Source organism: Larus michahellis, chromosome 3, assembly GCF_964199755.1.
Source record: "Larus michahellis chromosome 3, bLarMic1.1, whole genome shotgun sequence".
Lineage (NCBI taxonomy): Eukaryota > Metazoa > Chordata > Aves > Charadriiformes > Laridae > Larus > Larus michahellis.
Genome location: NC_133898.1, coordinates 37,758,373 through 37,783,481, shown reverse-complemented (window position 1 = coordinate 37,783,481; position 25,109 = coordinate 37,758,373). Strand labels below are relative to the sequence as shown.

Genomic DNA, 25,109 nt, shown 5'->3' with positions numbered 1-25,109 from the left:
CTTTTTTTTTTTTTTTTTTTTTAAAGTTGGCCAACATCATACTGAATCTTATTCATTTCCCTATCAAAGAGGACTTTAAAGAACCTTCACACAAAATTGGGGAATCAGTTACCCTGGCTGGCAGTTAAGATTACATTTTCCCCTGGCCACATTACTTCTGATTAATGGTTGTCTGTCTGAGCTCCCTGTGAAGTAGCTCCTCAACTACTGCAGTTTAAAGACTGACATTTTAAGGCAAAATAGCATTAATTTTAGTTCGCTTTCACACGCAAGTGTCACCTGCCATAATTTGGACAGGTAAAGCGGTAACTTATTGGTTGTCCTGACTTATTCTATGACTAATGGTTCTATAACCTCAGTCTTTATTTTTGTGTCATTTTTCAGTGCCAAGAAAATTCTTCGGTCTCAATAGAAACGAGTTAGGAAGAGTTTGTACTGGTAGGTTACAACTAAAGTGAAATTGGTTTGATTCAGTATCATGGAATTGTATAAAAAACGAACACACTGTACAACAGAGAAACCGTTAGAGAAGAAAGCCTCTTGCACAACCTCAGAGAAAATTAAGAACTTCAGAAAATTTTCCTAATTTGAACAGTCCTGCAAATCTTTTATGAAAACAAGAGATGGCAGTAAGAATTCAAAGTCTTCTACCAGCTATGTTTTATAGCAATAGTTTTATATTTTTTACATGTTTGAAAACAATCATAAGTTCCTTGTATAAACATGGAACTCTCTACAGCTACATCAGAATTAGATTGTCAATATTAAATTAAATTTTTGCATTCTAATAAATAAGATTCTTCAAATGCATTTGCATCTGCATATGCTATGTTTCAGCTACAGTGTCAGAAAACTAAAACACTGTCAGCTTTGCATATGGAAAACAAGTTACAATTGTAAAGGCATATTGTATAAGAAGCATAAAGGTATATCAAATGATACAGTCTATGGGCTACATGTAATATCATTACAATTAAACATGATGAAAACTTTATTTTTCTGTGAAAATCAAAGTTCAATGGGATTTCAAAACCAAATTTAGTTGATGTATAAATATCTGTACTTATCAGAAACATGATACATATTTATGTATACATACATAAATAAATATGTTTATGTATACACATATCTACAAATGCAGACATAAATAATGATGTAATTCTCTATATTAATCTATATATGTATACATACAGATAGACATATAGATATATGAACTAGATTCACATATTTGTCAGGAATTTATTTCCAGAAAAGTAGTGATTTTTTGTGAAAGCCTCTTCCCTTCTCATCTGACAGACTCTAATGAAATCATTAAGCGGTATTAAGATGAAAATTCAATAGTCTACAGAAGATACAAAGGATGGCTACACACAAAACCTTGATTTCAGGAGCTGAGGTTCCAAATCAAGTCATGCAATGATTAGATGCAACGGGCAATTTTTAATGTCTCATTTTTCAAGTACTATCAACAAGACTGTTGTATGCTTTTCATAACTTCTATTACTTGAATGCCCTCACTTTGTATTTATTCATTCGATTGAACTGATAACGTAAAGTCATTAACATAGAGTTTGCTAGGTAGAAGTACATACCTTTTGATTCAAACTGCATCCCGTTCTTTTGCAGGAATATAGATAACAATACTGTTCCAAAACATTCTGCATACTTTATGAGGCTAACTAATCTTTGGTTTACTCTTCTAAAATGATACATTTCTTCAACACTTTTCTTGTCCATGTCATATACTTGGGAGAATATCAGCACAGACTGCCAATATTTACCCAAGCATAGAAAACCTGCATTTGGCTCTGCATGGTGCTTAAAACCTTGATGATCCACCGTGAAGTTCGACAGGAAATTATGCATATTATGACCCTTTTAAAGTACAAAAAACATAAGTTTTGTAATATTCTCATTAAATACATGCTTTATAACAAACTTGAGAAGATTAGATTATTCTGTACTTTGCTTAAGACCACTAAAATCTTAAAAGGTCTTAAGCACATAAAATTCTGAGAAAAATAAAATATATGTTAGGTAATAAACACCGGATATATTTTAAAATATGCGACTACTATTTACTTTATGTGTAACTACTACTTTGTCATTTACAAAAATTAAACAAGTAACTAAAATACAGTTAATCGTGCAACTACCCTTTCATGCAACTTGTGCTCCCTTTTTAGCTCAGAATGTCACTATATATTTTTAGATTTTGAATCCCTAAATTATTATCTTAAAAATTAAACAAAAATATTTTATTAATTAAATACTTTTATACAATGCTAAATATGAGTGGTGAAGGTATAGTTTTAGTGTACAGTACACATTTTTTTGACAAGTTTACAGGTAATTATGATTATCCCAGTGTGCTTTATCCCTAATTCACAATGAAATTATGTGTCAACTTTTGCTTTTTTTTTTTAAGTAGACTAATACATAACAAGGAGTTATTCTTTAGCTTAATTGAATCATCATACATAAACCTATTTCAAGATTCTAAAATTCACGATTACTGGTAAACATTCAGAACATAGTTTTAAAAAGTGACATGTTTTCCAGGGCATATGACCCCCAAATAACTGTTTCAACTAAATTTGCAATTAAATTAATCAAATTCAATTTATTCAATTGAACTTATGTATTCATGACCTACAAACCTTTTTTACTACCCTTCTCCAAGTATTAGTAGGTGCTAGTGTCTTATCAATGAAAACTATTATAACAATGATCCTTTCTGAAGTAAATAGTGTCCTTTGTAGTTCCTTGGGGCCTTTTCTATCTATTACTTACCTTGTTTCATAATTGCTTATTCTAGAAAAATAATTATCATTGAAAGAAAAGGTCCAAGCAGAAGCAGTAAGTTTTTCTCCCTACTGTTTCAAGGAAATACTGCCTGTTACATGGGTCTCTGCCACACGCACACATGTGCATACTATGTAGAGTCAGGCTGTCAAGAGAAAAAACCAGTATACTTTCTCCCAGTGGCTGCAATAGATCTCCTCTGCATAATATCAACATACATTTTTAATACTTTCACCTTCAGTTACTCCCATCCAGTTTCCCTAGCCTCTAGAGATACAAAATAAGAAAAAATTTAAACAGTGTTGATAAAATTGAGAAAAGAAATATTTTGAGTTAATTGACACTGTGAGTTAATTGATTCTGTGACACTGAGATCAGTAGCACTGTTCCAAAAAATTCCCAAACAACACAACAGGGCATCTGAAAATTATTTCTGTTGTTGTTCTTGACGATTCTTTGTAGTTTTGTTACTCACGGCAAATCTTCCAATCTGGAGGCCTCATGTCTTGGGTCCAGCAGATCATAACCACATTCATTGTAGATTTCTAAGTAGGAAACATGAGTTGTATACACTTTGCTGTTATCCTGGATAAGAAAAGAAAAAAAAAATAGAAAAAAGGAAGAGCTATAAAGAGAAGTCAGAGCTAGACCAGAGGACAAATTTATCACTACAGCTTTTACCTTGCTTCCTCACTCCGTCTCTTTTTCTGGGTGTGGTTTACATTTTCAATTTGTGATAGTTCTCTGGGGTTTTTTACCATATGCATAAAGGCTCAACAAGAAAAAGGAAAAAACAAAAAGAAACCAAACCAAAACACAGACACAAAAAAACCCCTAAACCAAAAATCCCCACCATGCTGATAAGTTTAGTCTGGGTTTTCTTATCGGTTCCTTTTATCTAGAATAGTCTGTATACACATAGAACAATACAGCCTGCTTACAGAACCATGCAACATGCCATTTTTCACGTCTACGACAAAAAAAGAATATTGTTATATGAGGTAAATCCTCATAGAAAGACTATGCTTAAAAAAAACCCAAGGAACAACATCAACAAAAAATGAATCAAAGATTTACATAATTTAGAAACATCAGTGACATCCTGCTTTCCACTCTCTTTATCATAACATTTAAGCACTGTATGTGATGTCAGCTGTTCTCTGTAATCCCCATTTTTTCTGTACAATACATTGCCAAAATGTAACTTAACACAACTGGTTTTTTTCAGACAGAATTTTCTCCTGCCCTAAAGCCAACAACATAAACCTCAAAATAATGGGCTATGATTTCAAAAATAAAAGAAAATTAGTCACTTCTTTTCAGCAGATGAAGCCACTGTGAAAGCACTCACATCACACTAACAGTAGCAGTTTAATAATCCAATCCACTACAGTTGTTTTGCAAAATACTGTGAGATATGAACTTTACATTTTCCTTTAATAGTTATTTCCCATGCTTTTTTTTTATTGATAATGACAGTTCACTATTTCAAGGGACACCATTTAAAAAGATACACTACGGATGGATGGAAAAAATGTAGTAAGGAACTGTTCAAACAGGAAGCTGTGGAAATAGAATTTCTGAACAATAAATTAAAAGGAGATGTTATTAAAAACAAAGGGCTTGATTTGTTTCTCATTTTGGGTAAAAAATTTTGTTTCCTTGGTTTCAAATTGCACCGTCTCACTGCAAGTAAGAGCTTCAAAAGTCTTTTATTTTGTGTCCCTGAATTCACTTTCTCCTGTTTTACCCTACGTAGGGTTAGGAAGCAGATGACTCTTCTCCATGAAGTCAGCACTTTCCAAAGCGTAGTTGTAGATAAAAAGAAATGAAACAAGGGAAAGGTATGAAAAGAAGGCAGGTGGAAAGATAAAACATCGAGAAGAGATGCTTTAAGGTGCACCAAGAAAGAAAATGTACGAAACAAAAACAAAGATTTGGAAGCAGGCACACAGAAATATCCCTATAAGCATAACTAAGTAGAACTTTTGATCCAAAACACCATCTGAAAATGGAAACAGAAATATTTTTATTTTTGTAGGAAGCATGTGCTGGGAAGGTGGAAAATAAATGTTTTTATTACATTATTAACACTAGAATGTTGGTGTGTTGACACTGCATGTTGCTGGCAATTGCAAGATCAACTCATTCGCTTTCCACAACAAATGCCCTCCATGGGGGCAGCAGAAGGTCTAAGGCAACATGTTCATGTTGTTTTTTTCATTTCCATTCCCACAAGAGCAAGCTTTTGTGCACCTGCAGTATGCTGTGTATGTTTACCTGCCAAAGTCATACTTTGAAAGGGCCAACGTAATTACTTAATGCCGCTAACCCTTACTCAGGCACGTACATGTACATGTTCATGTGACTGAGACATACACCCTTATGAATAAGAATTGGTACCCTCTATTAGATGAATGACACAGTATAAAAGTACAACGTATCAACTGATGCTAACATCAAATAATATTTAAATTTGTTTAATTAAACAGCTTTGCTAAAATGTGAAGATTAATCTTAAATGAGTCATATGCCTGGTGGAGTAATTGAAGACACAAAACATGTTACACCAGACTCGTCTTTTCCTCCCTTGACTTTTGCCTCCTATAGTTATGAAAGCATTAAAATGACTGACTGTTCACTTGTATCTCTATTACAGACACTAAAAGAAAATGGAATTTCTTGTAAACATAATGAACAATCATCAGTGTACTTACTGTGGCACATCCTTTCACTTATTCACTCATTTCATTGCATACAAATATAACATTTTGGTTATAACCTAACAGACATATACACATCCCCCCACATCCTCCTTTAGAAAAACGTTCTTACACCTGGAATGCCCATCACAATATCATCAGCTAGTTGTTGCTGTTCCTTACAGTCCTCTTATATGTGGCAGTGTTACTTAAGCTTTCTTTCCAACCTGTAGGCTGCAGGTCGGTCAGAAGACTTATGATTCTGAATGGCTAACTTAAAATTAACTTCTCCATTCAATGAGAAATTTTATTGCGGACATTTTATTTGATTTCCCGAAGCATTTCAGATGACAATTATCATTTACTTATTAGAGAAATTAATGTAAGTAGATAATAAGAAATATTTCAGGTAAGGTAAGGCTTTTAAAGTTGGGTTTTTTTAATAGTTTGTATTTATTCTATCATTGTTCTTACATGTTGAGACATTACAGTGTACCTGGAGTATTTTAAATGTCCCTGTTACCTTTTCTAAAACTGCCATGTTTTCCATACATAAAATAAGTAAGTTGCCAAATTAAGTTTCAGGTGCCTTTTGGGGAGGCACAGAAGATACAGAATAACCATTCAATTAATTTGCAGCCAGTTTTCTCCTTCCCCCAAATTATGGCAATTCTCTTTCTGCCAGGCATGATGGCTTTTTTTAATTTTTTTTTTGCACATGAGGCAACATTGCAGGATTTTTGATTCAAAGTAAAAGAGTAAGAGACTTCCAATTCAGCGGGTTACAATGATCTGTAAATCAGCTTGATTAATTTGTAAGTGCAACAATTACACTTATTATTTCTGTGATGTATTTTTCTTTTTGTCATCACAAAAAGAATGAGACTTTGTATTGTTTCCCTCCCTACTTCTTCAGAGCACAGCTAGAGTTTTTGAAATATACCATTCATTTTCACATCACTGGATTCGCCTAAAAAGTAAGTTTATAGCTCTTTGGTTTAGGTTAGGTTACTGGTGTGATGTGTTTTGCCCGATGAGTTATGTCAAATTCAGTATTCATTGAGTTGTCAGTGGCAGGAAAATCTGTGCAGTACTGAAAAAATAAACAGAAAAGCATTAAGAAGTAACTGGGACAGAACTGTGAGACTCAGAAATACTATAAGATGAGGAAAAAGGGAAGAGACAGAGAAATAGTATTGGGCAGTATTCACTACTGCCCAAGATTTTGGTGAAGCGAAATTGATATTTATGAGTGTAGCAACTATTTCTCCTCTAGAAGTTTCAGATGTAAAGCTCAGGCACAACTGGTTTTCAGAATACAGTTTACTAACTTTGAAAATGTTTTTCTAGTCACTGTTAACTAGCATTTAAGTACTGATATTGTTTTAAAAACAGACCAAAGGATTTTTTTTCTTAATTTTGAAAAGAATGCATTAGAAATTATTAATAACAGCAATAATAATAATAATAAAATAAAAATTAATATTTTTTGCATTTTACTATTTACATCTTTACGTGTCCATATGTTATACATGTGTAATTATGTTCAGAAATGTGCCTAACAATGTTTCTATCCAACTATATTCAGTGAATCAGACTTTTATTACTAATACCATATATACATAAAAACATTCCATACAAGTGCATAAGTCAAGTTAAAAGGACAGTAGAGAAGGGAAATGAATATGGATATCTATTTTCTTTCAAATACTTAAAGGATTTGCAGTACTGACTTTAAAAATTGCTTTTCATCATAATTAGATATATTTAGCATTATCATTCTATAATATATTCTAGATAATAAGTAACATTAGGTAAAAAAAGGCATTAGGTAAAATAAATAGCTGAATATTTAAAAATACTTAATATTCATTTTACTTTTTTTTGTTTTCCGGATCGTCAGTCAAGCACAAGGAAATTAGGTAACTTATGAAGAGTGAAAGTAATGCTCCATCTTTTACACAACATTGTTTGTTTAGATGGGAATCAGAGAAATTTTTGTACAAGATGAGTGCGATGCAATGCATATAATACAAAAACAGAGTGGAGGTAATATAAGTGTTAGGACAAGGAAAACCAATTACGCTACCTGAATGTATGTTGCACCAACTAAAAAAGCATGGTTTTTAGAACTAGAAAAACCCTCTCCAACGATGTACGTTATTTTCAGTCTATCACAACAAACCAGGTAACCAAAACTATTAGCAACTAATTCTTGCATGAGGTATCATGTCAAGTTAGATATTTTCTTCAGCATTAATTCTAGGGCTTTCTCTAACAGTATTATAAAGACAGAATTTTGCAATGTAGTTACGTATTTGTAAACCAGACATTAAAAATAAAGAGAAAACAATGTCTCATACCTTCTGCAATTGTTCAAAAATATAAGATAGAGTCCTGGGAATGATGCCTCGATCACTATAACGTTCTGCTCCTCCTGTGATGGTAAAAGTTTTGCCACTGCCTGTCTGACCATATGCAAAGATAGTGCCATTATATCCTGCCAAAACACTGTAGAATAATAAAAAATGGGGAGAGAATTAATATATAAGGCATAAGACATTTTCCATGATCAATTTTGTATAGAACAAAAATATAATCAACAGTAATTATTAATTATATAGCAGCTGTCTTCAGTAATACAAGAACACACTTCAAGATATGTATTCTAGATTCAATGGAATTTAAACTATCTAGAATTGAAGGACCTTTTGATGCCTTGACTTACCCCATTATTCAATATCATCATTAGTTGATTATATTTACATTACCTTTGTATACTTTTTTCTTTGGCTGATGATTTTTTGCAAGGATGATATAAAGACTGTAGATATCATGAACTGTGACCATTGATATGTTAAAGCTAAAGAATCTAGAAATATTTCACATATGGCTTCGTTACTTGCAACCAGAGAAGACTATATCACGTTTAGAAACTCCTAGAGAATACTACTATGCTAAACTACCAAACTACTAGCTTGGATAAGGGTATGCAGGAGAACCTATGCTTCTATCAGTGTAGTAAAATCTTCATTTACTATGTAAACACTCAAAACCACATTGCTAAAAGCAAACTTTTCTGTTAGAACTGTATCTGTACAAGAAGCTTCTGTGGAACAGCAACAGTAGGTATGCAATGGCACAGCTTGAAATGACCCTCAGACTCAATCATCTTTTTTCACACCTCTTACTTCTACTTACAGAAGTGACTAACAAAAATCTAGTTCAAATATCTTTCTCTAATTCACCACACTTTCACTGTTAACTTCCACCTGACTTCCATCAAACAGTAGATAAGCTTAATGACAGTGGTATAGCTACACACTGTGGAGGAAACGTGGGCCTCGGCTGCAGCTGACATAGAGCTCAGCAGCCATGGCTGACTAAATGGAATTTTCAAGTTGTGACTCAATGTATTTTGAGATTTTTTGGTCCTGATTTTGTTCTAAAAGAGAGGGCTTTCTATGCAATGCACAAAAAGCAGTCCTCTAAATTATGGTGATCTAGATTCCACTACTGATAAGTCAATACAATTTGAAGGAATGGTTTTTACATGCAAATATAGCATTTTATTTCTTATTAGTATTTGGCAAAGTTTCTTCCACTATTTATGAAGACAGAGTCATATTTTTCTCAAGTGAGACCCCTTTGATGGGCTGATGTCTGAAATATAAATACAACTGGTCATTTTTCCCTTGATATTGAAAGTAAACTTTCACGTATACAAAGTTTAAAATTTCTATTGATACTCACAGATGACTATCATGTGTTTCCCTTGTACAGCTCTGTCTCAGAAGACAAAAATACTAAAAATCTATTACTGCATTTCTAAGTTCATTTCTTGTTAATTATTGTGAACTGCCCTGAACTTGAAAAATATTTTAACTGCTCTAAGATTTTGTGCTTCACACTGACCACCTATAAAAAATGAGGTAAAAATGATGGAGGACACAATTATTTTGAATTTTCACTTGTCTGTAAAGTAAAAAAAACTAAATAAAATTATCAAAAATTACTAGAATCACAAATTAAATAGCGATGAAATCTGTTACTGACTAATATTTAGACGGCTAATCAAAGCAAAACTCATGAGTCTATATTTGACAGGATATATGATAAAGAAATTAGATTATACTGTCAAGCTTTTTTCTTTCAGCAGCTGTCAATTACAAAATGTTTCCTACATTCATCCTTCTCAAAACTGTTCTAGCAAAATTCCAGCATCTCCTAAGAAAATACATGAAGGGAGTATTTGAAAACAAATACAGTAATCAAGAAATAATTATTTTCTTGATAAAACTTATCAGAAGCAAAATCTAGTTTGGCTTTATTTACTATGCTTAAGGACCTACTAATCTTGCTAAGGAAAAAGAAAGGCTAAAATTATTCTGCATTTTGTTTATTGAAAGAGTGATAAATCATCTAAGATCTAAAAAATAAAAAGGGGGCAAACAACCCTTGCGTAAGATGAAAAGAACCACATATAGATAGCTGCTGGTCTGGCGCCACAAGAGATGCAATGGTTCTCCAACTTATTAAAGTTTATTTAAAGACCTGAGTAGTTGCCAAATTACTTATTTTAATCCATTACAGCAGGATGTCAGAGACAAAAACAGAAACATTTTGAAAGGAACTACAGTGAACATCTGCTCCCAAAGACCGAAATGCCCAAAGACAGCATATATAGAGATTTTAGATTCCAGATGTTAAAAATCAAAATAATTATTATTATAAAACACCTCATTCATCTATCTTAGGAATTTCTAATGCCCACTGGCACAGTATCTGAATGCTGGATACAGTAATGAGTTGTCAGAAGGTAGGGGGTATCAAAAGAATCTCAGAGATGGCAGGTTCAAAACATGCAAGGGGAAATGATTCTTTATGCAAAATGTAGTTAAGCTGTGAAACTCCTCACAACGGGATGTTTTGGATGCTAAAAGTTCACCCCGGCTTCAGTCTGGTCTAATTAATGGAGAAAAAAATAATTATCTGAGGGCTACCAAACTCAGAGAAATCAGAAAGTCCCTACACTACAAATGACTAGAGGCTACCAGAACACTTGGGGAAAGTAGCTCTACATGCTTACGCTGTTGGGTGGTTTTGGGTTTTGTTTTTTTTTTTTTTTTCTTCATTTTCCGTGAGTATTGACTGTCCCTGTTAGAGATAACATACTGGGCAAGATGGAACTTTGGTCTGACCCAATACAGTTGCTCTTCTGGTTTTACATCTTTGCTGTCTGGCTCTTCTAGATCTAGCATTTTGGGTTGTTTTCTTACTCCTTCTACTCTTTGAAGTTGTTAAAGTTGTTTCAATTACTGTGACATGGCTCCTGCAGAAAGGTGTGTTTTGCAATATATTCTAAAACGAGCAGTAAAGGTGTGGCTGCAAACTGTTAACTTGATGTCCCTGTTCTTCACAAAAAGCTGTTGATTAGGATCACCATGCATGTAAACATAGGATAAAATGTTACATACTGTACACTGTCAATACAACTACAAAAGTCAGTGACTTTTCTTTGTGTTATTTGATTCACATATTTCTTTTATTTATTGTAGTGCATCAGCACAGCTCTGACCTGTTTTCCAGAACACACTGAAAATTCAGAAAATGTGAACATATCAATAATGTATTCTCACAGTCCATTGTAATTATTGGTAATATTAATATTGCACTCCACAGATGCAGTATGAAAGTGCCGGTTATGATTCCACAGTTGGGTGGAAATTCAAGACGAAAATCAATCTTTTCAGATATGTGTATATAATTATACATATAATTGCATCCTGTCCATATTTACAGCACTCATTTATTTCATTCAGAGTATATTAAAACTAACAACGAAGCCAATTTAAGAAAAGCTGGCTTGAGGTGCTAAGGAAGCCTATAAAGAAAGAGGACTACCAATGATATCAGCGAAACTGCTGGCAAAGCCTTCTAAGAGTGAAGCGCAACCCCATGAAGACAGGATGGAGAACAAATTCCCTTTCTAAGTCTAAGAAGAAAACCACCTTTATGACGGAGCTCCTTTGGCTTAGAAGCAAGCTGAAGACTATGACCTCAGCTCCTGAAAAGAGTAGGTGGGAAGACACATTGAAAAGGAAAAGTCTCTACTGGATCAGCTTGTTCACAAAGAATTAAACTTCTCAACTAAACAAAACTAAAGCTTACATGTACACATATACCTTTACGAAAGAACAAATTTCAAAACTGAAGATGTGTAACCATCAATCTGGGTATAATATTCTGAATATTAGTCAATGTCAGTTTTGAAGGTCTGTATGTGAGAAAGTGAACATGGATTAAGTCGTATAAAATCCATGCCTGATGTTACTAATTCACATTTTTTTTAAGGAACTTCTCTTGGAATCAGTGGGAATACAGGATGTTTTAGCAATGAGGCTTGTGGAGAAACTATCATAGCAAATACTTGTTAAAAGATATACTTTGCTCTTTTTCCACTTCTAAGAACTTCACGTCAAAAATAAATACCAAACTTTACCAATCTCATTTTAGTTCATTGTCCCAAGGAGTTTTACACTGAAATGGTAACAATATATGTAGGTGGACCAATACTTAATCAATCAATAAATCAATTAAACCAATATCTATTTACTAAATACTCAGGAAGTTTAAGACATGTACAAACTGTTTTTAACCTAAGATGCACCATTCCTTTAGGAAAATAAAAACATAGAAAGCTTCATAACCCTTTAGCCACCCACAAAATGTTATTTAAAAAACATCAAATAACTACATTGCACAATTACCCTTGACAAAGTGAAGATGTCTCAGATACTAAGAGCTAGTATAGTGAGCAGAAAATACCCATATTCGCTGTTTCATCATGAAACGTAATCGCGACAGGTACCCTAAAGAGTTTGCAACACCAATTATGAGATGACAAGAAGAGAGTATATTTTCTAAACAGGGTCCACCAAAAGGATTCTTGAAGATTCTCATCTGCAAATGGAAGCTGTCCTTAAGAGAATCAGTGGAACTGATTCTCTACTGGGAAAGGTGGTAGAGAATCAGCAGCTCTTTTCTGCCTATTCTGCAAAATCTACTGTACAAGATGTCAGTTCACCCAGGCAAAGTCTGCATCTTTGCTTTTCAAATTCTCTGCACAAAAATCCCAAACCTTTGTTAAGCTCAGTATTTGAAAGTACACAGGTTGACATGGGTATTGATGGTAGTCTTGTGAAGACTTCAAAATTTGCATACATAAAAATCATACACTAAAAGGATATTTTCAGTAATGCCCCCTCGGTGTTATCAAAATATCCAGAGCTTTGAATATTTTTTTTTTCTGCCAGCAAGATGAGTTTTGGCATGGTTAAGGAGACACTTTGTTGACTGAATTGTCTCCTTACTACTTCAAACAAAACACATCAAAGACACATAATTCAAGGAGAGGCTGCTGAAAAGATTTTTCATGAATTTACGCAATGTTGTATAGCTCCCTGTTCAGAAGTTCATGGACTACTTCCAGATAGATTAGCTAAAATGTTACTGGAGAAATCCGTCTCTGGTATATTTTAGCAAAGTTAACTCCTGTTATGATTGTCAGAGTTCCTAGAGGGCTTTCTTTTTTTTTAATAATACCGGGCTCAGAACTACAAAGCTTACTACAGAGGAAAATAAGGTTTTAAAATATGATGACTAAAACTTGTCCAAATTTGTTTCACTTTGTTAGGAAATTCAGAGTTCATTTTCCTTACACGCTAAAACATGAAGGCATATATTTCTAACACTTTCTGATAGACTTAGCTTTTATAAAAAGAAAGTGCTATTCATCACAAGCCACATAAAGCAATCTTTTCATACTAAAATGTATATGATTTTTACTTACAAAAATATTCAGCTTTAACCCAAACAACTACAGAAAAATGGATATAAAAAAGTAAATATCTAAAAAATAGTTTGTTTCAGATTTGCTTCTACTGCCTAACAACCAGGTATGCTACGCTCCTATCTAGAAAATATGGACCAAGTTAAATTTGTAAAGGAAAAACCTAAGTCGTGTTATGCATGAGCAGTAAGTCCCACGTGTTGGACTTTGTACTTGTGAACAACAAAATCCATTGCATATGGACAAATGTCATTGGCCTGAGTTTCTACATGTAAAGAAGTGTCAAAGACCTCAAATTCTGTGAAGACAAGATTTCCAGAAAAAGATGACATTTATGGGAAAACATAGACATATAACAGTTCTGCAAACAATGTTTTAATTTCATTTAATAACCTGAGCTGTCTTCATATCTTGTTATTAATGAGTAAGAGACCTAGGTTTCATGACTGTCAAGAAAGACGCAAAAAGGTCACACTGTGCAAATTAGAACAGAGTATTTCAGTTGGAAGGGACCTATAATGATCACTCAGTCCAACTGCCTGACCAATTCAGGGCTGACAAAAAGTTAAAGCAAATGGATCGGAAGAATTAAACAAATGGAATCTTTATGTTTTAGATTTAATTTGTGATGCCAGAATATTAGCATTTCCCAGATTTTGTAGCATAATTAATAATTGTGTCAGTACTTGGTAAATATATATTTTCAAATTGTATAGCTATTTTTGTGTTTCATTCAAAATACATCTGGTCAAACCATATGAAGACTCACATATCACAAAGCTGTATACAATGAAAAAATTGTAATATTTGCTGGATATAGTAATTTGAAATTGAAACATATATGTCTATATGTCTATGTGACACTTTTTTTTACTTTTGTTTGCTGTATGAAAAGGTGTGTTCGATGATAAATTTCAGTCTTATTTTTAATCACTGTAAGAAAATAAATTTAAAGCAAAATATTGGTGAGAAAACATCATGATTACTTGCTAAGTATTCTGAATCATCAAGTATTTATGTAATAAGCAGCTCTGTTTAGTAAAGTTGGTATCATTAAACAACTTAAAATTATATAACATAGGTTTCCCTTGGTGGAAATCATAATAAGACAGAGACAAAAAACAACCCCAAAAGGAAAAAAACCACACATAAAAAACCGCCAAGCCAACCAAAAAAAGGAAATAGTCTTAAATCAACAAGAAAACAGTAACAACAGCTAATAACATTAATTGCAGGCATACAATTAATTTGTGAATAAGTATTGTTTTATTGCCATCCTAAATCTTCTTTATCCTTTTATTCTGCTGTATAATTTCTAATCTACTTCAAGATGATTTTAACATAGAAAAAGGTTAGATCTGTTCCTACATTTTACTCAAAGAACTGAATGCTTCTTTTCTGGTTAAGCACCAATAAATTACTGTTGGTTTTGAGAAACACAACAGCTTGTGCTTGACCTTACCAAGCTAATCAGCAACATACTTAAACACAAGGAAAGTACTGAATGTGTCCTCTAAATTGAAAGCACATCTTTTCCAAGTGAGAGGTAGCTTGTGCACACAACTGACTAAGGAGATTAATTTGATCACACTGCTATATAAACCTATCCATATATTATGACAGCAAAATAATTCAGGATGATATGATGGGACAAACCAAAAATTTTCAAGTTTTACCTCCAAGATATGACACAGACTACCAAGCAAGTCTCCCACAATGACAATCTTTGAGACAGAAATTACCATACTTTCAGAATTTTTCTAACCAGAATATTAAAATAACCAGTAGAGGTTTAGAAAACACACGGAGAAAGAGTTCTCCACCTGCAAAGTATCATTAAGTAAGACAATGACCCAACACTTATTCAAGGCAACAAATGCCTTCCCAATATTTCCACTGAATTTTAGGTAGGATCCAAAGCATGGGACAAGTTGATGCAGATTTTTTGCTGGTGTAAATCCTTAAACACAATACAGTATTTAAACATATCTGCAGGTTTCAAAAGTACTTCTAATACTTCACAAGCATCCAACATACGTTCTAGAAATTATTTTTTCCTATTAATTTGGAATTTTCTTAATTTTAATACTTCTCTTGTTTTGGACAACAGACATACTAAAAAAAAGCAGCAAGCCGAAGTAAATGTTCCTTACTTATTCCACTTTTAGGATGATGTTAATACTGCTTCATAACCCAAGTACTGTTACACAAAAGCTTATGTAATGATGCTTGCTCAAGAAAATAAGTTTGGGCTTTATGAAAAATGAATTATAATATACTTCCTCTTCTGCCCCCTTGGACTTTGAGAAACTGATAAAAAATATAAATCAATCATTGACTAAAATAGCAAGGGTTCAGTATTTTAAAAGTCTCCTTAGCAGTGCTACGACAGTCATAAAAAGAAATAATCTTCTGAGAAAGGAGGAGAAAAAGAGAAAAAAATAAATTGTTAATTAGAAATGGTCATTACACGTAAGGATTTAGCCAGTAACACTAAGGAAGAATAAAAACTGCTGTAACGCTGTAGCTGCAACTATGATGGTCTAAAAGTATAATAAACCCCAGGTATTTAGACAGAGGTAGCATCTTTTATTAGACTCGCTAATATAGTTGGGGGAAAACAAGACTAGGCTCAGGGCTTCAGTGGATTATTGGGTTTTTTGCTTATGTTAGAAAGACCCTGCCTTTTCCCTTACAATCTTGCTGAGCAAAAGCTGCCAGTACAACTTCATATCAATTCTCAGACACAGGACAAATCTTCCTAGCATGGACTCACGTATGAATGTAGTTAAAGGAAAGCAAGGCCATGTGGGTTTTTCTCCTCAAATTTTCTTACTCAGTTATCAGTTAACTTGCACTTTCTAACTTACTTAAAATTAGTGGAAATTTAAAAACATGCAGAGTGAGATATTAAATTTACATTAAAAAGTTAATTTTAGATCCCTATTTAAATAAATGGCTGTTACAGAGTTCCGTACTGGCATTTTCAGTCACCCAGCTGACTTGCCTCATGCCCAAAAGATGTCTAATCCCTAAATAAAAAGGGTGTGATACAAGAAGCAAGCAATTCCACTTAAACTAATAGATCCGTTATGTTTACTACTGCTTAACATTCCTCAAGTGAGAAATTCCTCAAGTGAGAGCTAGACAATTTATGGGTAGTAACTACAGTTTAAAATATCATTCAGTACTTGGTCCTTGAATATCTGAGACAATATAAATAGTAGTATAAAGCTCAGTGACAGTAGACAGAGGTTGAAAGCGGACTGAGGTTGTTTTATTGTGGTTGGTTTTTCTGACTACATTTTGTTTTAATTTCCAGTGAAGATCATTTGTTCTATTTAAAGTTTATGGACACAGAACTTTTCATTTGTTTCTGTCTCATTGTTAACGAGATTCAGGCAGGCTTGTGCCTAAGTATAACAAAAAACTCCGCTTCCTCTGCTGCTACACAGGTTTTGCTGAATCAAACAGAACAGTTAGCATAAAAATTTATAAAAAATAAAACAAATTCTGCCCCTCGGGTTCTGTGTTCAGTTTTGGACCCCCTAGTAGAAGGACCATGCTATAAAGAAACTGAAGTGAGCCTGACAGTACCAAGTTCATTTGGGCCGGAGCACATCACATACAAGGGGAAGCCAAGGGAGCTTTTTTCTGTCAACCTGGAGAAGGCTATACATAAACCTAATTACCATCTTCCATTATAAAATGTATCGTTATAGAAATAGACTCACTCTTCTCAGAGGCTTATAGCAGTAGCACAAGAGGCAGTGGTCACAAGTTCCAAGATGGGAAATTCCAAGCGAGTATAAGGAAAATGTCCTTCACAGTGACAGTAGTTAAGGCCTGGAACAGGTGCCCAGATGGGTTGTGGGGTCCGCATCTTTGGACATTTTCAAAGCTCTACTGGACAAGGGCCTGAGCAACCTCATCTAACCTTGAAGCTAGACCTGCTTTCCTCAGGAGGTTGGATCAGATGATCTATAGAGATCCCTTCTGACTTAATTACGCTCATTCGTTAGCAGTGGACATGGTTTATATAGAATCATCAGCAGAAGAAGGAAAAAGTAAGCAGTCCTTATCGGTCCCTGAAAACATGCTACAAATTCTGCTCTATTTCAGACTAGTCTCAATGCATCAGTTTTATGACGAACAATATGACAGTCTTCTTCAGGGAAGTCAGAATGTTCTGATTCCTTTTGTGTTACTCCAAACTTCATTATGAAAAAGATGAAGAAACAGTAACAACCTTATTCTCAAGCTTTTGACACCAGCAGGTATGACAGACAAATTAAGAAATCTCGTTTCAGCAATTGGTAAATGAAGCCTATCCGAACACCAAGAGCCATCACAGCAATGATGAATGTGACATCTAAGCAAAAAGATTTGCTTGCTCTGAAACTTAAATCCTATATCAAGACATACTTCTCAGTCTTCAAAAGGATTAAAAAGATCATTTAAGTAGATACATTTAAGCCATCTGTAATCTTTATTATTGTCTTGTTTTAAAATGAAAGTGTTCAAAGTAAAGGTTTTTACTAAGTTTATAATATGAATAAAATTAACATGTCCAAATGCTTAAATGAAAAAAAAAAGGAGCCTCTTAAGTAAGGACTAAATTCTGTGAGTGTTTATATGTAGATAACAGAAAATCCTGGGAACGAGAAATAAATTTAGACTTTAAAAATTAATTACTTTGATTTTCTTAGTTTATTTCAGCTTATTATTTTAACGAGTTCTGACATCTTCATTTTAAATGACTGGTAACATAAAGGCATGTGGTTGGAACAAATATTCAATAATTATTAAAATACTAGGCTAATGAAAAAAGCAGAAAACACCAATCTCTTTGATCTTGGGATAAAGTCATCCTTCTCATCTCAGTTCTTGCTGACCCGAAATATTTTACCAATGTCTCTCTCCTTCTTTCTTTCTGTCTCAGAAAACCTCAATTCAGTTATGTTATTTAAAAAAAAAAAAAAAAAAAAATCAACACTGTCCTGGCAAAACCAGCCCCCAGACGTGAAATTCAAGATAAAAAGAAGGAAGAACTTCATTTGCAGGATCTGGAAAACAAGTTTTCAGGGAGGATTCATCTTTACAGAGACTCAGTATTTGGGTATCTTCTATCACTTGGAGCTCAGATTAAAGTTTCTTTTAACTAAAATAAACAAAGTATCTCAGTATGACATTTTTTTCTTTATGCCTTTGCCAGATTTATGGAAGAAGTCTAATTTGGTAATGCCTCATCTTTCAAAAACAACACCAATTTCCAAATGTACACATAACTGTTTTTGCGAGCTTAGTGCAAGCAAGTTTCCTTAGAAATTTCAAAACGGCTTTCCTAAAAAAAAAAAAAAAAAAAAGTGTAATACAATTTATTTCTTAATTTAACTAAAACGCCTAAATATATTTAGAATTCCACCATAAGCACTGCACAAGATAATTGACAAAGATATTCTGAATCAAAGCTATCAAACCGTAACCTAGAATAAGCAGGCTTCTTGAACAATTCTAAACTGTGCAATTTACGTCAAAATAAACATGAGCAACTAAGTCATTTGAGATGAAACATTAATGAAGTTTTTCACTTTTTATTGCCTCTGTACACACTTTCAGGGAGAACTGCTAGCATTACTGCTCCAACTTCTCAATTTAGGGGAAATTTTAAGCTATATTTGTTTCAAGCTGACATCCAAAAAAATAGGTGTCCTTTTCTATATATAGATTCTACAGGTCTTTTGTCCTTAAATCACCCACATTAGCAGTAATACATCTGTGATGCAAGGTTACCTGCAGGTGAGCCAAGCCACTACTTCCCACACTGTCACAAATACATCCAGGTCAGAATGAATAATTGTTCATACAAGACTATCATTTATTTAGGAAACAAGGACTATCTTCTAGAAAATCCACGTGCTTACAGGCCTGATGCTTACACCTTAACAAAATTCCAGGAAGAAAACCTTCCACTATTAAAACACAGTTGTTTTACTAGGCAGTCTTCATTTTAATCATATTAGCATGAAGATTTAACAAGTCTTTATGGAAAGGCCAGTTTTGATCATGGTAGCAAATATTCTATCATGCTGATGATACCATGAGATTTTAACCTCGCTAGGGAGTCACTGTGTTAGGACTATAAAAAGCAAGTAATTTACTTGTATTACAAGGGTCTTATAACATTTTAATCATTCAATCCTTTTGTATTACAACATGAGTGAGTTGACATTTATTTTAATTTTGCAGTACCAAAACTGTACAAGTCTTCGTTGAACTCACTGTGTTGGAAATAATCTGTCCTATCAGGGCACGCAGCAACCTATTGTACCAGCCAACAACGTCTACAAATACAGAAGTGACATGCTGCAGTTGCACTAAACAAGCCTAAATAGAAAGGAGGGTCAGAGGGGAAGGGAATGTGGCGGAAAAGGGTGGAGAAACAGCTTCCTATACATGACACATGTATAGGAAGGTACATAGATATAAGCAAGATTTTTGCCCAGGTATGATGAGTCTAAATAAGAGATGTAATTTCTTCAGAGTGGAAAATAGCTCTTAATAAGTTTTTTTGAGATGCAAAACAACAAATAACAAATTCAATGGGGTGTTCTGGCTATTATCTAATGAATAAATAATGATGACTGACTTTTACTTTTCTGTTCTCCTGTCCCATATACTTCCTGCTGTTGCATTTTGAAATTTTCCTGAAGACAGTTTGTACTCTTACAACTAGTGTTATTAAAAGTATTTTAAACATCCAACACATTTCATATGTATAATTATACTGTTAAATATTAAAAAAAAAGACTTTGTATTTCAAATTATACACAAGTAAAAATAAAGTGCATTGAAAAATAATCTGGAATTCTAGTTGCACAATAATGATCTTTTCGCCAAAAGCCAAACATTTGCATGAAGCCAAAGTTTGCGTAATAATTTCATACAAGAATTCAAATTAAGGAGCTTCTGAAAGACCCATGACAGAGCAAAAAGAGCCGTATATTTCCCTATGTAAAAACAAATCATTATAGCATTTCAAATATGTGGATTTTATTTTTCTTTTTACACAATTTAAGGTCTACATCACAAAGAAAATACAGATTGCATGACATTTCGAAACATGACAAAGTCTGCAGATTAAGTACTACCAAAGGAATATCACCACTAATTCCACATTCTTCTCGTTAGGAAAAATTTATACTAAAGTATTGCATATGAAAAGGGCTTTTAACAAAATAAAAATGTTCCTTTTGCTGTAAAAAGACGTAATGGTGTGACTTCTATCCGCCCCTAATAATTTGCTTTAAAAGTAATGAAGATGCATAAAAAATTCAGAAGTAAGAACTCACAGTTATTAAGAATCTCTCGATTTCTTTTACTCTATGATGTTCAAAAACAAAGGTCATAATTTATTTGGAACCTTTTATTTGTAATAAATAAAATAGTTTATTTTCTACGAAACCTTGAAAACTAAGTCAGATTTCATGTTTCAAGCAATTTCTTATCTAATGGTTCAACTTTCAAAGCAATTATCAATCCACAATCCTATCTAAGTCAGTGACAGCAAAGCACATTCAGCATTACTGTAGCTTAAATGGTCAAAAGGTGCACACAATTTGAGAGGAAATTGGGATCCCTTTACAAACTACTGAAATTTCATTGGTTTGAAGAAACTTGTAGATATTTTATTTTCCTTGAATGCATAGTAAAACACAAATTCCCGAGTAGTTAGTGAGAGAGAAAAAAAAACAAAACAAAAAACCAAACCCAAAACCCAAACAAACCACAAAACAGCAAATACTTTTATTACATCATCTTATCCACAGACTTAAACAGGAAGAAAAAAAAATAGCAGAAAAGCCAAGGATGGTCACTGGATTTATATGAGCATATTTAGTAAAGCTAGAAATGTCCTATTAGGATGTTTAGTCTACATGCTGTGGCTTCGTATCACAAGGCAATCTAATAATGTAAATATGTTTTCCAAACATTTTCAATTACTGGTGAAATGTTTTCTAAAATTGGAAAGAGGGACATTACAAAATATAGTCAACATTACAAAGATGCTGTTCTGCAAAATATTTTGATCACATTTTCTGTAAGAATAAGCAGCAGGAAAAAAAAAGAAAAGAGTAAAGGGAAGTAGTTTGTATATTACAGATGCTAATTCTTAGGATAAACACAGCATACAAGAAGAAACTAAAATCTGCAGGAAAGGGAGTATTATCCTGGAAACTATCAGATCTTTCAAAAAAACATAGGTGATTGCCATCACATCACAGCTGAGCTGTTTCTTATTTGCATGATACATCTGAAGAGAAAATATTTTCAATGTTATTCTTTAATAAATCAAGACAAAACATTGGCCATATTAGAACTGGAAACAAAACTAATTCCAATGCAGTAAGATTTTTCTATTTAATTTCTGATTGCATTAATCATCATAACACTAATATTTGAAGCATTATAAGAGTATCCTTGTTCTGTTATTAAGACTAAAGTAATGCTTAATTGTTAGAAAACTGTAAAAGAAGAACGTTATTTATTTTGTCTATTTTTTGATAGAGTAATAGAGTTGGTGCTGCTTCTTAAAGATCAAGTTGGCTCTGCACAAAAAAAATATCAAGAATTTATATTTAAAATGAAAAGGAAAAGAGCAAAGTACAAAGAAATAATAAAAAGAAACCAAGTAAAAGATGACTCAAGCACTAATAAAATTAAAAAAAAAAAATCAAGCAAATCACATGCTTATAATGGTTTACAGAGGATGGCACTTCTGACTGAAGAAGCAAATTAAATGAACTAATGTCTGGTGCCTTTGAAACCACAGGCAAGATGACAATGTAACTGGACTTAAAGACAGAAAATTAGTGGCCCAACATCAAAGAAAGCACACTTAGAAAGGAAAAAAGAAAGTTGCATCCAATTTCCATCTATACAAGAACAAACTAGGAAGATTTTAGAATCTTGAACACTGTATTGCTGTTTCTAGTTTAAACAATGCCCAAGATTTTCTTCTCTGAGCATTCAAGTCTAACTGAATTTTCTTGTGACAGTAAGTGTGCATGACAAAGAGCCTCAAAATGTTACTGAACTATTTCAGTGATACTTTCCTGCTAATTTCTTTTCCCTGTCAATACATAGACAAAAACCTGTTCCCTTAGTAAAGTGACTTGAACAACAGAAATTAGTGCATTTTCAACAGTTTTTTCCTTGCAAGAGAACATTGACTTAGAAAGAAACAAATAGCGAAGAACACTTTGCTAGGAAAGACTGTAATCTTTCAGAGTAACAGTTCTTATTGTCCCACCATGGAAGGGAAAACTGAGTCGTGAACTACAGGATGAAATAAATTTCAGGCACAGTTAAGGACTCCATTAGCCAAGGAACCTCATGACTATGAAGACATTTTGAAATACATATTTTTGCCTAAGGAAGGGTAAAAATGAAGGAAGAGGATGAGAAAAAAGGAACATACTTCAGGTATTGCTACTATACTATAAAAACACAAGCATGATTATCCTTCAATATTATAAGTAACAACAAAAACATCAGTTAGAATACAATACTAAGGACGCTATAACACTCAAAGTGAAAGTAGTCTTGATTCAGTTAATAATGAATTTCTAAATCAATTTTAGCATTAAAGACTCAGCTATTTGAAGAGAATTGTATGCATAAACACCACTGATTTTAATAGTATTTCACTACTTAAAAATATCTAAAAAGCAAAACTAAACTCTACATAATGGAACAAATCAATGTATAAAAATGTTGTATAAGACAACACTGAAAGAAAAGAAAACAATACCACTTCCTGTTTATTAAAGCACTGCATAGGTGAATTATCCAACTGGAAAATCTTTCCATATTCTAGCAAAACACTCCAAAGGAAAAAAAAAATAAAAAACAGTCAGTCTGTTACTAGTTAGCTTTGATACTCTGAGTTTTTGTTGAGGATAATTCAATCCATAGCATGTAACAACGAGAGTTTTAACTCTTATTTTTCCAAGCACAGGCAAAGAAGATAGAGAAGTTTTTGTCTGCAGTCAACATTAAACTGAGAAATATTTCAAGTAAAGTAGTTAACCTGAAGCTATGTATTATACAGTCAAATAAGTAAGGAAATCCCTTTGGGGTGAAAGAAGAATATAACTTAGTTTTCAAAAAGCATATTTAACTTATTGTAGGGAAGTTTCAAATTCACTGGCTCTTCATTGTCACTGCTTTCCGTGGGACTTTGAAGAAGTAAATAGAGGGGAAAAACCAAGAAAACGAAATTTTCTTGAGCTAGGTAAATGTTTAATTCTGAATAACTATTTCAGAAAGACTAAGTGTCCAACTGAGGATGTCCATTTTCCTACGGTGCAAAACATGTGGCAGTGCAATAGGCTGAAGAATAACTTGCAGAATCATAGCTTAAACCAATGGATAGGTCAGAAAATGAATGAGAAAAATAGGTACCTAAAGTAATACTTCCAAACTCACTACAAGTTTTGATTCTGAGCAGGAAGTCTGATAAACAAACAAACATTATGCAGAAATTCTGCTTCATCCACTGTGGGATTTTCTCCCCCACCAAAACCAGTACTAACTTCAGCAATGTGGGTATAAATGGTGCAAAGCAAACAGCATACTGGAAAATCTGCGTGGTTCAGAGTGGCATTTAATCCACGCAATGAATGAAGAGAGCTTCTACATCACTCTTAAATGCTTGTCTTTGCAAACTCTAAAATATGAGCATTGTTTGATTATTATATGGAGGAGAAAAACAAAACCAGTGCCAAAATCACCGCCCTGGCCATTAAGACAAAAATAATGAGGGCAAAATTTGAGAATATCTCCACAGGTATTAATTCATGAGTGTCCCTAACTTAATGAAAACTAAACAGGGGTATAAGATTTTCATTAGGTTTACTCCTTCATGGAACTATATAGGGAATATTTTTCTAATGCATGGAAGTGAGCTTATATTACAGACAAAATACTAATTAGACATGGATTTCTATGCCTATGCAACAAAAGGGGCAAAGTAGCAGTGCTGTTTTAGGAGTTAATAATGGAACTTTACCATACATAAAATTCTTGGGGGATTGTTGCATATTGCATAGATTCAGACATGTCAGTACTTAGAAAATTAAAACATCAATCCACTTTTACAACATTGAGACAAACACTTGCCAGCACTCCTTCAAGTAATACAATGAAAGCTATTTTTGACCCTGTGTTACCCCGATTACTCACAAGATCAACAACGTACCATTCTGCTACTGGTTTGGCAATGCTGTCAAAAACCACATCTTGTTTTGCCTCTTGATCAAAAATTTTCTGAAATCTGAAAATATTAAGCAAATAATAATTGCTCAGACTCTCAAAACACTACTTGATTCATATATTTTTGTTTGTGTTTGTAATAGTCAATGTTTACATCATTAGGCTTACATAACTTAGCACAATGTTTTCCCTGTAGTCTTAACCACAGCGTGCTGTTGTGCTATTGTACATAAATAGGCTGTACACAGGGCTGCTTTGACAAGATCTGTACAATAAGATCCTCTGATAAAATGATGTGGCTTAGAAAAAAATAAACCGTATTCTAAATCTGTCAAGAGAATCAGTGTTTGTAACTGGCATCACACTGAAACCTGGATAAATAGATTACACTATAACAAAATACAGCAGCCCACCAGTATAGCCAGGCTCACATTTTTTCTTAAGTGCTTCCTTCATTCTGCTGCACAGTTACT

The 25,109-nt window shown here is 33.4% G+C and overlaps 1 protein-coding gene across 7 annotated transcripts in view; it reads right to left on the bottom strand.

Moving 5' to 3' along the window:
- Positions 1 to 25,109, bottom strand: part of KIF6 (kinesin family member 6) — a 179,959-nt gene that overhangs the window by 150,783 nt on the left and 4,067 nt on the right. For all 7 annotated transcript variants that reach the window (XR_012586107.1, XR_012586108.1, XR_012586109.1 and 4 more), the window contains exons 3-5: positions 24,623 to 24,697; positions 7,871 to 8,018; positions 3,281 to 3,390 (exon numbers count right to left, since the gene is read on the bottom strand). Coding sequence is in view for 2 of the 7 variants with exons in the window: in XM_074579707.1 (XP_074435808.1) it covers positions 3,281 to 3,390; positions 7,871 to 8,018; positions 24,623 to 24,697 (333 nt within the window). In the remaining 5 variants the exon portion in view is untranslated. The remainder of the gene's footprint in view (positions 1 to 3,280; positions 3,391 to 7,870; positions 8,019 to 24,622; positions 24,698 to 25,109) is intronic.